Source organism: Ovis canadensis, chromosome 6, assembly GCF_042477335.2.
Source record: "Ovis canadensis isolate MfBH-ARS-UI-01 breed Bighorn chromosome 6, ARS-UI_OviCan_v2, whole genome shotgun sequence".
NCBI lineage: Eukaryota > Metazoa > Chordata > Mammalia > Artiodactyla > Bovidae > Ovis > Ovis canadensis.
In genome coordinates, this window is record NC_091250.1 from 41,790,609 (window position 1) to 41,809,565 (window position 18,957).

The 18,957-nt window shown below is 40.9% G+C and overlaps 1 protein-coding gene across 1 annotated transcript in view; it reads right to left on the reverse strand.

The window, feature by feature from the left end:
* Positions 1-930: 930 nt before the first annotated feature.
* Positions 931-18,957, reverse strand: part of METAP1 (methionyl aminopeptidase 1) — a 58,198-nt gene continuing 40,171 nt past the window's right edge. The window contains exons 8-11 of the mRNA XM_069593656.1: positions 17,515-17,646; positions 14,543-14,686; positions 9,443-9,508; positions 931-6,712 (exon numbers count right to left, since the gene is read on the reverse strand). Coding sequence (XP_069449757.1) covers positions 6,549-6,712; positions 9,443-9,508; positions 14,543-14,686; positions 17,515-17,646 — 506 coding nt within the window. The 3' untranslated portion in view covers positions 931-6,548. The remainder of the gene's footprint in view (positions 6,713-9,442; positions 9,509-14,542; positions 14,687-17,514; positions 17,647-18,957) is intronic.

Consider the following 18,957-nt stretch of genomic DNA (forward strand, 5'->3'; position numbering starts at 1 on the left):
TCCTTTCAATATCCTTTCTTGGATAGCATCTAGGCTGTTATGTATATTGTGGAACCAAATAGGTTTTGGAAGAACATAGACAACACAGGGCTAAAAAACATTGACTATGTGCATGTAAGCGGATCTGTCCTGGCTGTTTAAGATTAGAATTCTGCCACCTTAGAAGTATTGGGAATTTTTTGAAGTTTAAACTGCTTTATTGGATAAATGGTATAAAAGTTTAACAAATGGCTCATCTCTCCACTGTATATTTTATGAAAGCTAGTGAAAAAAAATTTTTAAGGATCTAAAATTTTACAATACTACCAGCTTTTAACAGCTTTTTGGTTCTCATTGAAAATGTTCATATACTTGGCATTTTTCAAATCTTGCCAGCTTTTCCATTTTCAGCATGTTGGGCTATTTTGCTTTCTATTTAACCCACCTAGTGATGTTCACTGTAAAAAATAGGGCATAAAATATACAGGCATGTCTGACTTGGAACAAGTTCTTTATTACATGCACAGGGGACTAATATAAAGTGGAATGATGAGGTTTTTCAGGTGAGGGGACAAAGTTGCATTATATCCCAACTTTGTTACAGTGGAGCCAGTTAATGTGTGTACAACTTAAAAATGGCTATACATACATAATGCTACTTCCATTTGTCTCATTTCAAAGCAAATGTAGCTGGTGATTCTCAAACGTTTTGCTGACCTGGGGAAAAGGGAGAATATTTTACATGTGCAGAATGCTTCACAACATCTGCTTGGCTGCCAGTCTCCCAAGTAGGCTGATCAAAGCCTTCAAGTAACTAACAATTCTTTGGCCCTAGAGATACTGTGTGACCCAGGAAAAATGATGATCTCAACCAATTTTGTTTCAATTAACATGCAGGATCAGATTCTTTGTCAGCAAATACCCTTTAGAAAAAATACACCACAAACCATATTTGGAAAACATTTAAGTATATTTAAACAGTTACTCAGATAATAAGTGCATAGAACTATAACAAGAAAATCATATCTTTAAAGAAACAATTTATGAAGTGAACTGGAACAGTGAACCAGTACATACAAAGTCCTCTATTATACAGATTTCTTTTGGTGGAACTTTGTAAGAACAAAGCGGATGGGATGGGCTTTTTACTTGGGGTTGGGGGGTGAGGGGTGGGGTGGGGGTGGGGGATAGGCTTTTAAAGCACACAGATTTTTATCAAGCTGGACATCATAAAATAATTCACTGAGATGAGCAAATAGGCACATGCTCCCTTCAGGAAAGGAGTTCACCACAGAACTACCCTGACTCTGCTGCTGCTGCTAAGTCGCTTCAGTCATGTCTGACTCTGTGCGACCCCATAGATGGCAGCCCACCAGGCTCCGCTGTCCCTGGGATTCTCCAGGCAAGAACACTGGAGTGGGTTGCCATTTCCTTCTCCAATGCGTGAAAGTGAAGTTGCTCAGTCGTGTCCGACTCTTAGTGACCCCATGGACTGCAGCCTACCAGGCTCCTCTGTCCATGGGATTTTCAGATCTAGATGGAAGAGTGGAAATTTGCTTTCAAATACCTGTTGCTTTTTTTTTGCAAATCTACATCTTAATACTAACAGTTCTTATCCTTGTCTATTTTGTTTCCTCAAAACCACCCAGGGCTCAGAGGTACTAGTAAAGTTTGAAAAAATTCTAGTCTAAATTTTCTGTTGACCTCTGACCCAAGTACTGAAATAAGGTGAATTTGACTTAGTCACATTATATATAGAATAAAACAGTTGCTAAGCTCTGTGTCACTGCACAAATAGGATACCTCCTTAAAGAGATGGAAATTTGTCCAAGCCATGCAACTAGTTTAAAAAATTAGAGAACTCAGCCCTGGTGTCCTGCTTGTTGACCTTGTGATCTTCTGACACCACGATGCAAACGTGCCTGCAAGTGTGTGGGAGTAAACACTGCCATGTGTTTGTTGTTGGAAGTGGGATGAGGAGGCTGGAGTACTAGTAAAAGGGCCAAGCACCCAGGAGTCAGAAACAATTATAAAAGCTCTGCGACAGTAAAAAGGCTGGACAGGCACAAGCGAGATTATTCATTTAAAACTTTACTTTGAACTCTTAACATAAGTGGTAAGTGAAAATCTTTCCAGGAAGCCCTTCTTGAGTGCTCCACATAAACTGATTTTTGGCATATTTTTTGGCAATATTGACACATATTTTAATATAATAACAGAATTACCATATACAGACAGCTCTGCTGTTGCTCACTTAAGTCCCCAGAATGAAAAGCAGCAGGTAATACTTGGCACCAAAAGGAAAAAGATGTAAGGAGAAGGCTGCCTACCCTTCTAAGTTGAGACTAAGTGGGGCCACAGAATTTCAATGCATGGAGCCTGTGCTGCCTTTCTTTAGATGTTCATTTTTCTAAATAAAGCAAAACATGTTAATAACTTCTAGAATATCAGCATAATGCAGCCTGTATTGTAAAACCATATCCTTAAACCATATCCACATGTTTTTTCCCAGTCTATTAGAAAATGGGCTATACATCCACATTACAAGTGGTACAATTTGCTCCTCTGGTAGCTAGAGAACACACAACATCAGATGTAGACAAAATCATAGTATCACACTATCTCAATCAATTCCAGTGTTTCTAACTCTGAGGCCACTAAAATATCTCCACCATCTCTATAGTATGCTTTAGCCCTCAAGATCACCGCATTATTATTAAAAAATAACTCATGGGTTTATGGGCTTCCCAGGGGGCTCAGTGGTAAAGAATCTGCCTGCCAAGCAGGAGATGCAGGTTCGATCCCTGGGTCAGGAAGATCCCTGGAGAAGGAAATGGCAGCCCACTCCAATATCTTGCCTGGGAAAGCCCATGGGCAGAGGAGCCTGGCGAGCTGCAGTCCATGGGGTTGCAAAAGAGTTAGACACAACTTAGCAACAAGCAGCACACACATGATTTATGAAATTTAGAATACAGCAGAATCAAAAAAAATTGCTTCAATTAACTTTTAAACCAGTACCCTCCTAGTGAGATATATTCCAAGAATAGGAGCAACCACAAATTTGGCACTTAGGTTTATTGTTGGTAGTGATTTTGGTGTTGTAATTCTGAAATTATTTTACATGTCATGTAGAATCAAGCAAATAAGTAAATATTAGTGTTGTTCAGAACCAAAATTCTCACCGTGGGAGAAGGAAAATACAAATATGAAACAGGGAAGGGTGAGGAAGGCTAGTATTAAATATGAAATCAAAGTATCAGAATGAATTCATGATTTATTTTTTAATTAATTTTTTAATTGGAGGATAATTACTTTACAATAGTGATGGGTTTTGCCATACATCAACATGAATTTATAAAAAATGCAGTTCCTGGCTCTGTTCCCTGAAAGGGCCAAGGAGCAATAAACACCCCAGCAGTACCCAGATCTTGATTTCCAAATACCATTCCTCATGAAGAGAAACCAGGGCTCCGTGGAGAAGTAGCCAGTTCCCAATCTGGGGCAGGAAAAGTATATGACAAACTGAGAACATATGGCGAAAATCAAGAACATGCCCCAAGACTGATAGGCATAGAGCAAAATGACCCATAAGCTTAAAGGTGCTTCCACTGGCCAAACATGGAACATTTAGAGTGACCAACACTTTTAGAAACAATCAATAAGCTAATGCTGATACTCAAAAAGAAGTGGGCAGAGTGAGTGGGAGCCTACTTTTTCAAGTGTCAGTTTCCTAAGAGATCAAAAAATGGTGGAAAAGGGTTGTTCTACAGTTTAAAAAAAAAAAAAACCTACAGATGACAACTGAATGCCATGGGTTTGGACTCTGCATTTAAAAAAAAGAGCACTCTGGAGGAAGCTGACTCAGGTGTGGATGTGCACTACACATTAGACAGCTCTGAACATTCAGTTCCTTGGGTATGACGACTGTACAATGATCGTGCAGGAAACGTCCTTACGTTTTAGAAGAGCTGTGCGACAGTAGCAGATAAAGTACGATGCCATTCCTCGCAAAAGAAAAACGCTTATTTTACCGAGAGGTGAGGCACGGTAACGACTGCTGAATACAGGAAAGGGTATGTGGGTATTTCACTGCACTATCAACTTTCTGTAAATTCGAAAAATCTTCAAAATTAAAAGCTGGAAGTAAAAAAAAAAAACGGGGTGGGGGAAGGGGGCAGAAATGGCTTACAGACACAATTCAGGGGCTTCAGCAAAGTGGAACATCCATCTCTCGAATTTAATCGGACTCAGTGAAAAGCCAGAGCGATGACAGGACAAACTGAGAAGTCAAGCTAAGATGGCAAATTCCTACACATCTTCTTCCTATCAATTTAGACATGAGGGTGACAAGTAACATAAAAGTGTTGGTGAATGGGTTCTAATTCGCCCTTACACACTTTGTCACCAAAAGCCATAAACTGAAGATAAAACGCAAACATGTTTCCCTTCTAAATTATCATTAAAAGGGGGCTGAACAACTGGCAGGGGGAAAAAAATATTTTAAAAGTTAATACAAAAAATAAAAAGTTAACACACTGACATTTCTGAGAAGTTGGCAGAATGATAAAACTACCCTAGATGTTTTCTCATCTAAATCTCATAAACATTTGCAATTAGACATATACAATTAGACTAGAGTCCCATGCTGTTTTTACATCTCCCAAACCGAGAAAAGCATCATCACCAGTGTGGTGTTTTAACAACAACAAAAAAACCATCCCACCAAGATTTTTTTCCTTGAGCTTGTTTTCTAAAAGTAGACACTGAATAAGCCCACACCGCTAATTCCATGATCAGTACATAAAATGCTGCACTACCTGTGTGGCAATCTTCGTCTTAAACAACTCTCAGAAACATGGTTACATCTCAAATACTACACAGGTACTCCTGAACTAAACACAGGACTGGAATTTTTACACAGTCATTCAACATTAAAAAGTATTTTTACTCAAATCGTCATGAGTTTATTTTAGATGGTGAAATCAGCCACTCCATTCCCATCACTTCTTTCTAAAATCTCAAACAAAATGCAGCAAAGTTAACGACCACATGGCAGAATAATCATTCACACTTTTTAATCTCCCTTTACACATTATATTAACATTTATATTGCGAGGCATTCCATTCACAAATATTACAGTTTGATAAAAAACTTCACACACATACCCAAGAGTCTATACCAGATTCAGCCACATTACTAAATCACCAAAATAATAAAAAGTAATGAAAACATTATCGTGATTCCTTTAAAGCAATAAAGGTCTGAGGCACTCTGGGAAAGATGTTCTCTTACAAGTGTGACATGTCAGTGGAATCCAATTATCTTCGAATACAGTTTCCAGATACCCGGTAATCAAGTATTCTCCAATGACAATGACTTTGATCTGTCTTCACTGGATACTCTTCCATTTGGGACTGAACTACTGAAAGGAGCACAGATGCTGGGCAGCAGAGGTCATTTCTAATGAGGTTCCCAACTGTGCAAAGGAGAAGTGTGATTTCAGCACACCCAGGACAGCGCATCCCTACTCCTAGGGAACTGTCCAACCTCCAGAGACGTCCTTCTGCCCCACCACCAGCTTTACCAGATGTTAGCACTTCCAGACTCTGCTCCCTGCTGGAGAGGCTTCAGAACTGTCTCTTCCCCAGCTTCCACAGTGCAACCTCCAGCCTTCTCTGAGTATCTCTCTAAGGTATGCCCTTGAAGTAGGACAGAGAGGGGAAGGGAGCATTTTTCCTCCCATTATGACCAAAGAGAGGTCTGAAATAGCAATGTATTACAAAAACATCATTCTCTACAACAGCCGGCTTCCGCCTGGAGCACTGCTGTTTCTGCCATAAACTCAACTTTTAAAAACCTGATAACCTTTGTCCAAAGTGGATTTTGCCACATACATTCACTCACACAGAGCCCACATTGGAGGGTCTCACTGACCGAGTGCTTTCTTATGCACAATTATAAGCGTAAATCATTAGCAGGGGAAGGAGGGAAGCCAATTTCGAACTGGGAATTAAATCACTGCAAACGATGGGTCCGTTTATGACAGCACAGAACGCCATCAGGGCAGAATCAGTACAAACCCCAGGTGACATAGTATTCAGTAATTACATACATGGAATCTAAAATGTATACATGTATACTTCCACACATACATAATAATTAAAAAAAAAATGGGAGCAACGTATGTCACAGGTCTCAAGGATTCTCTTCTCCAGCACTCACCTGGAAAGCAGCTGGCGGTGCTGGCCCAGCGGCGGCAGGGACAGAAGCAACTAGAAGCAGGTTTAAATAAAAGTGCTCAGAGGGCAAGGAAGAAAAACAGGGGTGCAGAGATTTGTGTGGGGGGCGGGGGTGGGCCGAGGGGAGTTGAGAAATGCTTCCTTTCTTCTTCTTGACCTTTTAGACCCAAGACAAGTTCTTGAGGACACATGTCAGATGTTGCAGTCCTTCCTTATCGATAGTCGGAACAAAACAAGTAATAAAAAAATTTCCTCTTCCATCCTGTACTCTCAATAAAATGCGGAGTACAGCCACAAAGTGTAACTGAGATGTGCCGTCTTGGGGGAAATTAAAACTGGGACATGAAGTGAGGCTGCGCGCTATCAAGCCGCCGGGTCAGGATCTCACAGCCAGTGTCCGTGACCAGCAGAGTGTGCTCGAACTGGGCAGACCGCTTCCCGTCTCTCGTCACCGCCGTCCAGCCATCCGGCCAGGTTTCATCCTGCCATCCGCCTTAAATGAACAAACAGCATCTCTTAATTCTACCACTCAGTCCATTTTCTAAGTACACTCTAGGAAGTGTACTTGCCCGTGCCCCTCGATCCTTGGGTAGCTCAGAAAACTAATTTTACAATTCATTATTAAGATTCCTGTGTACATGTCATCTGTTTAAGCTAAAGCCTTTCCAACTTCATTTTGGTCTTTAGTTCAATGAAGCAATAATAACGTTTAAATTTTACAACTTCACGTTTTGTATACTTCTCAACTACTGAATGAAGATGCTGTTTCCAAAAATAAAGGCACTCAGCTCCCTTTTTGTAAATGTACTGATTACCACTCATCCCAGGACTACATTAAAGAATTTAGCTCTCTCCTGATATAACTTTGGCATCTGACTAAACTATAGCTAGTGTATATTGTGAAGGAAATAAGGTAACTTTTTATACTTTTATTATAACATTTAATTCCTGTGTAACTTTTAAATGGTAGGCACACAGATGGTGAGAACAGATTATACTGTGAAATTTTTGTAGGCCACACCCCTGTAACCAGAAAGAGGGCAAAGGGAAAGAAACAGGAGTTTGGCAAGAGAATTTAAAAATTACGATGAGGCAGAATGGGTTAGAAAGGAAATGACAGTGAAAGAAGCTGGGAGACAATGAAGGAAAATGAGAGAAAATGGGCATGAGATGTACGGCAGGGAAGACGGCAGCGGAATTACAAGGTTCTACAACTCCAGACACTACCAAAAAAGCGTACAGAGATGTTCCTGTCTCCAAATTAGACATTAAAAAATAATAGTAATATTCTTTATTTTGAATACTCTTTACCAAACATTAGATCTTACTGCCTCAGACAAATCCCAGAGTATAAAGTCGTGAGGTAACCTACTTCTGCAACATTAAATCCCAGTCTAAGAAGAAAATATGAGGCGGCTTAAAGAAAGTTAACTTTTGCTTTGTCAACCATCTAACAATGAGTGAATAGATAGTTTTCAATGTAATGAATGATCTTCTCATAAATGGATTTAAGACATTAATACTTCTTTAATTCTACTGTTATCTACTGAAACAGATTCTTTACTAAATGTTAAGTCAAATATATTTGACTACTGTTCTGAGGAAATTCCTCTTCAAATTAGACACTTTCCACTATGGAGCTGGGATTTAGCCTAGCTTAGTTACACTGAAGTATATCTGGTATAATTTGATGATTATCTGAACCAGCTCAACATAATGTTATTTGCTTACTCCAGGAAACACCACTTGGAAGTGAAGAAGTCAAGTCACTCAGTCATGTCCGACTCTTTGCGACCCCATGGACTGTAGCCTACCAGCCTCCTCCATCCATGGGGTTTTCCAGGCAAGAATACTGGAGTGGGGTGCCACTTCCTTCTCCAGGAGACCTTCGTGACCCAGGAACTGAACCTGGGCCTCCCGGATTGTAGGCAGACAACTTACCCTCTGAGCCACTAGGCAAGTCAAGTGCCTGCTAATGAAAATAGGTGCATAACCAAAACACACTTTCCTCTTGTCCTTGCCCTTCTCTGCCATCACACTCACTCCTCTTTCAACTGCTTATACAGGGCCACTGTTCTTCCGGGGAGTGACAAAAACAGTACCTGACATTTGCAGAGCCCTTTAAAGGTACTTGTGTTAATACGAATCATCTCACTTAATTCTTAACACAGCCCTGGGCATTCAGAGAAAAGATAAAGGTTGTAACTTCCACCTTACAGAAAAGGGAACAAAGGATCCGGTTAAGAAGGCAGCCTCTAAAACAACCTCCAATGCTTCCCTTCAGCGTGGACTGGGTTTAGTGACTCACTTCTAAGGAAGAAAATCTGGTAGAAGTGATGGGGTATCACTCTCAAGATCAGGTTATAAACAAGACTGGAAGGATCCTGAGGGGACCCCATTACCACAGGGGATGGGGTGTAAGGGCCCTACGACCGCTGCATCACTCTGCATCCCCTAATCCCAACAGAGAACTGGCGAAGGAGGCCCTGTTATCGCTCCGACAGCCTCGGTGAGGGCTCGAGTCGTGACACTGATCACGGCTGTCACGCGCCTGTCACAGCGACCCACAACGGCAGGGACAGAGAACTGCCAGTGCAAAGAACGTCCGGGCTGGGCCTTCTCCACGGCAGTTGTCTGATGACAGCGCCTGACGATCAGCGTGCAGGCCCTGAAGAGGCAGGACAGCTCATGACTTTAGAGTCCCACAAATTCTGCGACATAGCTAGCTAAATGACTCTGGGCAAGTTATTGAACACTTAACCTCTTCAAAATTCAGTTTGTTCTCATGGATAATGGGGACAGCACCTCTACCTCATAGGCTGTGGACAATTAAACGACTGTGTCTACCTCAAAAAAAATGGCTCTAATTTCCTTTTCGCCCCTCTTTCTCACCCACACGAAGACACGCAACAATTTCCACACCGCCTTGATTGATGGAGGCAACTAGTTATTACAACACACCCTTTGACAGAAGCTTTATGAAAAGGGACCAGGACTCAAGTACTTCAGGATCTACTCACAGCAGACGAATTACCATGGAGAAAGTACCGCTTTCTTGCCAACCATTACAATTTTCAGTTCTCTACATGATACTGAATTGAGTTCTAGAGGGCACAGGGAGGGGAAATGAAGCAAAATCGAGCAGACTACTAATCTGATCATGAGTAACCAAACGTAAATAAAAATTCAATTACAGAATGTTACGGCATCCCTTTTTCCTCACCTTCACAAATCATTGGCTCAATCGTAAATACATGACCAGCCTTCATCACTCCAACTGCTTTATTTTCTGAAATTAAAGAAAAAAAAATCTCAGAACACAGCAAAAAAACCTACAGCATATTGTTAAACACTTCCCTGGAAAAAGTACACAACTTACATTCCCATGAGTGATTCTTATATTAATGAATTTCTCCTCTCCTGACTCTCCTTTCTTAAAGTAGATCATTCAGCAAACAGGTGCTCTGAAAACCATCTACTCTGGGACAGATATTGTCCTAGGCATACTTCATTTTGCTTGTTTTCTCTGGGAAAATACAGAGATGCCCTAGACTGGATTTCAGATGTAGTTAGCACTTCTATAAAAGCAAAAATACCTCCATTTATGTTATAGCAGGGTTAGAAATAGCAATTATGTAACCAATAAGGTTCCATACTTATCCAAGTATAAAGGAGAACAAGATATTTCAGTCTATGCCAGAAGTTGCAAATCTCCTGGCTGGGACAGGAGTGGGTGTGGATGTCGGGGTGGAGGTAGGGGCACAGCCCACGGAAACAACTGCACCATTTTTAGCAAGTTTTGTAAACTGTCTTATCTTGGGAAGGGAAAAAAAGCCCCTACACACTAACCTACTTTTTTTTTTTTTTAATGCTGGCAGGATTATTCCCTTTTTTACTGGAAACAAAATTTCCATTTCTCCCTATTTTGTCCAAATTTGCCAATACATATTTTTCAGGATCATCATGAGAAATTCAACTGTTGGTGTCCAGATTTGCCATCTCCCCAAAAAGGCCAAAAATTTTAAAGAGGTATAGGTCTTTCAGGACAATCTCAAAAATGGAGAACAGGTTAACTTCCAGAATAAAAATCAAGAGCTGGTAAGAGCATCAGTAAATGGGTGGCTGCACTTTCTCGGCCTGACCACCAGGTGGCGAGAGCATCGGCTTTCAGGCTTCCTTGATAAGATTGCTGTGCTTCCAGATGGTGACCCATGTGTCCACTGGGTCTATTCAACAGGCTGATTCTATTTTATAGCTCTGCCTAGGTTTGTTCTAACTTCACCCTCACGTTTATATTCCTGCCGATCTTTCCTCCTGAACAGCAATCATGCTGCTTTCCACTATCTTAGGTATTGGCAAAATAAACAACCTACAGATTCCAAATCAGGAGTTTCTAAATTATTATAAAAATCTGAGGGGCAAAAACAATTTTGACTTTTTATCTCTAATTGCATGAACTTTCCCTCCAAATGACATGCAATTTACTACATATATAGACTTGGTCATATGCCCTTGGGGATATCAAAAGAGTCAGTGCAGTATCACAGAAATAAAAATGGATAAAGGAATTGAGAACTGCACTGGCAGATACAGCAGCACCTGGGTGCATGAGGCTAAACACTTGGAAAGTGGCAAGTCAGAATGTACACGTAAAACATATGCTGATTTCAAAGACAAAAAAAGCATGTACTATATCTCAATGATAGTTTTACACTGATTAAACACTGAAATGCTAAATTTTAATGTAATAGGTTAAATTAAATGTAAGATCAACTATCTGTTTCTTACTTTTGAATATGACAGCTAGAAGTTTTAGTATCACATGAAAGTGAAAAAGAAAATGAAGTCACTCAGTTGTCCGACTCTTTGCGACCCCATGGACCGTAGGCTACCAGGCTCCTCCGTCCGCACTGTAGGCAGACACTTTCCTGTCTGAGCTACCAGAGAAGTCCTTAGTATTAGCTACGTGCCTCATATATGACTTCACTGGACAGTGCTGGTGAAGAGAACCCAAGTCCACTCCTGTCCCTGCCACTGACTCACTGCTCAACAAGTGACAGTTCCCAGCTCCCTCTGGCTCATGGTGTCAGTCTCTCGACACAGCTCACTCACCAAAGCACACCCTCCGAGTGTCTGCACCACAGCAGATGACACTGCTCAGTCATGCAACTGCTCTGTTCTCTGCCTCACAGCATGAGGGCGGTCTATGTTCTCAAGGTAGGGCAGTATCACCTTTACTTCCAAACCATGATGGTAAGGAAGCACAGAAGCGCTCATCTTAACAAAGACCTCTTTTATACAGGACGTGGAGGGAAGTTACACAATTTCCTGGTTTCACACTCAGTTGCTGAGGAATACAGAGTTACAAGTTAAAGAAGGGATCATTTTCATTCAAAAGCCTCTGCTGTACAAAGACTCCAGTAGCTTCCTTTAATGCTTCCCTAAAGAGACCACAACGTATTTTATTTTAACCCGATTAACACTTGACTTTTCATAAATACAGCAAAGTGGATGAAATGAAGTATACATGGGTCCTTGTTTCTTTTTTCAGAATTGTTTATCTCTAATTAAGCAGCTTAACATGAAACTCAAGAGGCATATCTTATATATCAGTGGGGCCATACTGTGCTGACACTATCATCACTGACCCGTATCTCCTCCTCCCATAAATTTTATTTCCTTCAAAAAATCTCTCTTCATGACATATACCCACTACTACACATAAAACAGACAACTAGTAAGAATCTACTGCACAGCACAGGGAACTCTGCTCAACGCTCTGTAATGACCTACATGGGAAAAGAATCTTAAAAATGAGTGGATATATGTATATGTATAACCGATTCACTTTACTGTTTCCTTGGGGGCTCAATGGTAAAGAACCCGCCTGCCAAGCAGGAGATGCCAGTTTGATCCCTGGGTCAGGAAGATTCCCTGGAGAAGGAGATGGCAACCCACTCCAGTATTCTTGCCTAGGAAATCTCATGGACAGAGGAGCCTGGCAGACTGCAGTCCATGGGCTTGCAAGAGAGTCAGACACGACTTAGCGACTAAACAACATTAACTGAGTCCCTTTGCTGTACACCGGCAACTTGCACAACACTATAAACCTACCATATCCCAATAAAAATTAACATCAGTAAGTAAAGGCTCTCTTCATACAATCCATCCCTAAATCTGAGTGATACTTCTGCAAGTAAGGGTGCTTTTCTCATTCTCTCCCTTGCCCACACTTTTTCCACACACAAAACACACACATGCACACGTGTGGCACACAGCAGTGTCATCCGAATAGCCACTGACACCCTGTTAAAGGGAATGCACAATAGGTGACCAGGGCTGAGCAGGAAGGAACAAAGTCGGCTGCTTAGTATCTATTGCTAGCTTTTACTCTGCGCACAATTCCAGCTGAAATAAAAAGGACCCTGTGGTCTGCTAATAAATGCTTATTGATTCATGTCAAATGCTGTGCTTAAGTGACTTCTCTAGCTTCTCCTGTTGAGAGGTTTCTCACTCATTTCCCCTTCTCATCGCAACTGTCGTTATCTTGGATTTTACCACCTCGCACCTGGATTTACGGAAACAACTGCCCATTAGGCTGACAAGCCTGGCTGGCTCACACCTGCAATACATCCCAGACACCACTGGTAAATTTATCTTCTCAAAATAACAATTTCACCTGGCCATTCTCCTGCCAAAAAATCTTCTGCAATTCCTTAAAACTGAAGTCAGATATCTTCCATCTGGCACTGCCCATTTCTAGCTCACATGTAACTCTTGGCCTAAGTTTGTCTCTGTTCAGTCTGTCAACCTGAAGCACCTATTCATATTTCCCCACCTGCCTGGAAAATCCCATGGATGGAAGAGCCTGGTGGGCTGCAGTCCACAGGGTCGCTAAGAGTCAAACACGACTAAGAGACTTCACTTTCACTTTTCACTTTTGTGCATTGGAGAAGGAAATGGCAACCCACTCCAGTGTTCTTGCCTGGAGAATCGCAGGGACAGAGGAGCCTGGTGGGCTGCCGTCTATGGGGTAGCACAGAGTTGGACACGACTGAAGCGACTTAGCAGCAGCAGCAGCAGCAGCAGCAGCACCATATGGAATGCTCTTTCTCATCTCCAGCAAACCAAAACTCATTCTTTATTTCTCCCACAAGACTCAGCGCCAAACTGCTTACATCCTTACTAGGCACCAAGGGAAAGACTGACTCTAAAAAGGCAGACAGAACCCAGGTACCAATCCTACCCCTGACATTTATTCACTAGTTTGTGTGGACCTAAGTAAAACAGACTCTGCTTTTTAAAAATAGAGCTAAGAAATTATTCATAGAGTCGTGATGCCCAAACGAGATAACACAAATCATCACCATCATCTTCATTCTAAAAGTTAACTTTAAGTGCTTTCCAAGCAAGATTTCCCTTAATTCCAGGAACAGTTCTAGGGTAGATACCATTCCCTGATTCTGTATGTATGAGCAAACCTAAGCCCAAAAAGGTACATGAAAGTCTCTACATAGCAGTGGCTCCTCTATATTTATTAAATTCCTTATGTTACCTAATGTGGATAGCTTTCATTTCCAGCACTAAATAACAAACTTACTCCCGTGTGTCTTATCTCTTCAAGAGAAAAGGTTCTGTAAGACTACTCATCCAACACTTCCTTGTTTATCTATCAGACAGCACTCAATTTGAGGAAAGGATACTTTGTCTATTCTCCTCTATTTACACCAACAAAGAACACTGTATCTGACATGTATTAAGAACCCAAATCAAACTTAGTGGAATCAGTTTAATCTAGAGTCAGAATATATATGGCAGGAAGTGTTGGCTGTTCACCAAAATTACTGTTTTCCTTCTTCCAGAGTACTCAGCTAGGTCACATTTCCCTACCTGCCTTGCAGTTAGTGTAGCCATATGACTGAATTCCTGCCAATGAAAAGTAAATGTAAGTGATCTGTGCCAAGTCCATGTTGGCCCACTAAAACCTCCCAAGCATACCCCTCCATGCTTCTCCCCTCCTCCCCAATGTCTTTAGGATCAGAAAAGGAACCCCCAAAGTGACCCTGAAAGCTATGTGTTGAAAGTGACAAGCGCCTGCATCAAAGAATAACTGTTCCACCCACGCCTCACAGTGACCAAACACACAGGCTCTAGACTATTGTGAGCAAGATATGTGCAGAGTATACACATTTTGGGGAGCTATTTATAACAGCTAATAGATTATTTTAATAGATACGAAACAGTGGGTCCTATTAAATGTTTGGGAAAAAAATATCTGCTAAATAAACAGTCAGCCAATACAAACTCTTTGGACAGTACTTACTGGCGTAGTGGGGTACATTGGGGGCTGTATGAAAAAGCTTGTGGATTCCATGCCCACAGTAACTTCGAACAACTGAAAATCCATTTGCTTGTGCATGCTTCTGGATAATGTTTCCCAATTCTCTGTATCGAACACCAGGCTTTACTGAAAGGAAAAGAGAAGACTCGTGACAAAGAGAAAGAATAACTGATAATTACTAAGCAATCACTATCTATGCCAGGAACCATTCTGAAGGTTTTACACGCCTACACGTAAGACTTTCAAGATGAGGAAACCAAAGCTCAGAGAGGTTAGACTGCCGGGAAACAATGAAACTGAGAGTCAAGCCAGCAGCACCTGGTCCCTCCTTTGCTGCAGAAGAGGAGGGTCTGTGGAGCAGTCAGGGGCTGGGAATGGCACCACTTGCTCTCTGAACAAAGAGATTGGAAAACACACTTCTCTTCCTCACCTTCTCTAAGGTCAGCGGGCTTTCCATTAAAGCAAGCAGGAGAGATAAGAGAATAAAGAGCATCAGGAGAAAAAGGAACACTCATGAAGGAAACTGACTTGTCTTTAGTTGCAGTCTGGTCAACTTTTCAAAGAATTGCTTCTCCTGGGCATCTATATCCCCATATAAGTGGTTCTGAAATTGTTCATTTGTCTCTCAAGAAAATCTTAGAAGTAGGATGTGGAAAGGTACTTCTCACTATATACTTCCTGCCCTGTTTACTTTTTATGACTTTTACCATTGTTTAAATAAAAACCAGAAGCAGTGGTTCTTACTGCTGCTATGGCTCTCCTAGCACTGAGACCCCAGGATTTGGGTTCTGCCAGATTCGTGGGAGGTCCAGCCACGGTACTGGGGGTCCCCCCTTCCTCCAGTCTCTTTCTCTGCTGGCTGAGAAAGAGGTTTCAACCTGGGTCCAGACACACCATGTCCTCTCCAGCCAATCACATTTCTGAGCAAATGGCTTAAGGAATCATTTTCGTAACATTTACTTGCTCTTAACCATATGGACCAGCTTGGTTGTTTTTTTATTAGGAGGTGGGCGGGGGAGATTAATGATTTCTGGGGAACATGCTGACTTGCATAATGATTTTCTTGCATTCCCACCCAAGCCTTCTTACCAGCCCCAGTCAGCAGGGAGGAAAGCAAAATTTCAACCCATGCTGCACATACAATAAAGGAATTACCTGTTCAACAATAATGATGCAGTGTGAGAATGGAGACTTCTCCCTAATTCTCAAGCCAGAGGCAATTCTGGTCCCAGGGGTACACTTCATAGACTCTGGAGACATGTTTTTGGCTGTCACAACCTGGAGAGGTGGTGCAACCGGCCTCCAATGAAGAGAGACCAAGCATGCTACTAAGCATCCTATGGTACACAGGACAGGCCCCCACGACAGAGTGTCATCAGACTCAAAATGCCACAAATGTGCAGGCTGAGGAGCCCTATTCTGGAAAGCTAATTTCACAGTTGGTCCAACTCTCCACAGCTCTGAACCAGGGTGGGCAAATTATCAGAAAACAACAGGCAGGAATGATCCATACATAGGAGTTAACAGCACTTTGCAGAGATTAGGCAACTTCTACTCTTGGTTGTCTACTGTTCTAAAGATTTTAGTTCCTTAGCAAGTTTCATTCCTGTGACTTTGTAAAACAACATTCCAGCTATCTGGTTACTTCGATCAACTCAGAGAGAAGCAAAAGGGATACAAATATTAAACACAGAAACTCTAAAAATTATTTAAACCTAAAGCTTCCAAAATAAGATAGTAAATATTACAGTTCTCATCTCACAGTACCACCGTGAATATCAAAGTTTTCAAGTATAACTACAGTGAAATAAAAGGAAAGGAAAATCTCACATACTGACATATAAAAATAATCACATGCTTTCACTTTGCATTCCTCTGACTTTATTAAATTAGTAAAAAATTGCACCATCTCCTCCATTTGCCTAAGAACGCTGTCCATACAGTGATGTACATACAGTGTAGATGACACATCAGATCTGTTTAATGGCGGGGCAGGGCTAGATAATACACTGACCAGTAATGCTGCAATGCTGTGGGTTCCACCTGAAGAGTTGTTGGCCCTCAAACTGTCCTTCTAATAGTCTGCTTACATTTGCAACAAGCCTTTCTTTCTCTTTCCTCACAAGATATTGCATAAATTTTTAAAAACCATGGATGAATTGTTTGTATGAACAAAGACAGACACAGTCTGAGAAAAACCCCACAGAAATACACCTCACCAAAGACATTATTCACGATAATAGCAAGACATCTGGAAAACACCAAAATCCAGCAGGGGAATAGGTGTAGACATTTTTATACTGTGGAATAAAATATAAAGCAATGAAAAGGATGGGTAGACCTATGCATGCAGATATGTACATATTCTAATATGGAAAGATCTCGAAGATATTATTAGTTGAAAAAGTACTAAATTACAGAATACTACAAATATTATGATTCCATTTAACCTAACTAAACACATACATACCGTTACGTGTAATAATGTACTATGGAGGAAAAAAACCCTAAATGTTAAAAATGGACACCTCTAGAAAAAAGAAATTTAAAAAAAAAAAGGAAAGGCAAGTATAAAGGAAAATCACTCATGTTTTCCTCTCATAATCTGATGCAGTCTTATAGTTTTTTTTATAATAAGAGAACAGAACACTTATGAAAGAATTAAAAGTAGAAGAAAAATTACAGTCCAGAACTATCCACACATTCTTCCCCATTTATCAGCGAATGAAAAGGAAGATAAATCATAGAAGAGACAAAGGAATAAGCCATAATCCAGTCCATCTTCATCAAGGGATTCTCAAGTCATCTTTAAACCTACTGCTGCCAAACCCAAAGCTAACTCAGGTAGGGCAGAAGCACAGCTGGAAGGGACAAGGCATGCACGGTGTAATGAGAGGTCACTCGAGGCCCACACTACTCAGCAGCTTCAGTGGGTGCCCAGCCCTGAGCCTCACCTGCGTCAATGGCTTGCATCAGGCACTCATACGTGGTCTGAACCAGTTTCCGAGCTCCCTCATCCACGTCACCAACAAAAAATGTCTCATTCAGGTCCCCATGATAACCATTCCGATAAAGAGTGATGTCCACTGCAAAAGAATATGCAAATAGAAAGACCACATTCGTTTTTATCTCAAAATTCAAATTTTGCCGACACGACAGAATCAAGCAGGTTCATGAAAACGATAACTTCTAAGCAACACCAATGAACAAGTAACACCCAACAGATATTTCTTGTCTATAACACATGTAAACTCACTGGAGAGGACAGGTCCATGGTCACGTAGCACAAGCCAGACGGTGGGCTTCAATGCTCTTACAGCAGTGATTAGATCGTTTATGGCAAAAGAATAATGCATCCCCCAGGATACATTCCAGCAAGATCAATAACCCAAGTTAATAACATTAAACAAAGGACTCTGCCACACTGTGACATCAAACAGAAAGTACCGCTTTCTCTCATTATCTTTAACAAGTTTTTCCTCATCCTAGTCAACCAATAAACAGAAACACTTACACTGTTTTACAATTATTTTTCAAAAACTCATTTGCCTTTCACTTATTTGCGGCTATTCATACTTCTCTTTGTCTTCATATTTAAAAATACAGATTACTACTACACCACTAAGCTACACTAAGCTAAATGTATCCTCAAGAGCACATTGAATTAGTATTTTTAAACCATAAATCTTCAATCAAGTTATAATATCACAGTATAGGTGTACTGGCTCTAGCACAACACACACATTCCTGAAAAACCTCATATAATATGCATGCAAAAAAAAAACAGAGCTTATATCTAAATTAGCATTGGGCAGACCCCTCAAAATCTAGGGAGTTTTATAAACTGATACTCCAACTGCAGCAAAAACAATTCATATATAAACAGTGTCAGTCAAGTCTCCACTACCATTCACAGCCAGCATCACAGTTGGTCTACTCTCTAAAGCCTTTAACACTTGGGCTCATGCTTCCTTGTTTAATACATAGATTCTTAAAGGTTTCTGATTATTAAAGAAACCAAGTTCATCAACATTAAAAATATCATCGAGAGGAGCCTAACTCATCAATTTATTTTTTAATTACAGAGGGAACCCACTTGGCAGCTTCTTTCTCTGCACTCACAGTTTCCCAAAACAGCTGAACACAGTGGTCCCTAAAGCCACTTTCGAAACTTCTTAACATCAAGGACAGTACTTCTGCAGAATTTTGAGGCTTTTTTCTTAAGGTCTTCACATATGACTATTCTCTTCACATATTACATATTCTCTTTATCTGTAATAGTGGACTGAAAGGAGTAAGAAAACAATCCCACTTGAATCAGTTATTACTTCCACATTTCATTGACATCCTCCACTTACCAGTCACATAGTAAAGTTCTGCATTAGAGAACCTGTAAC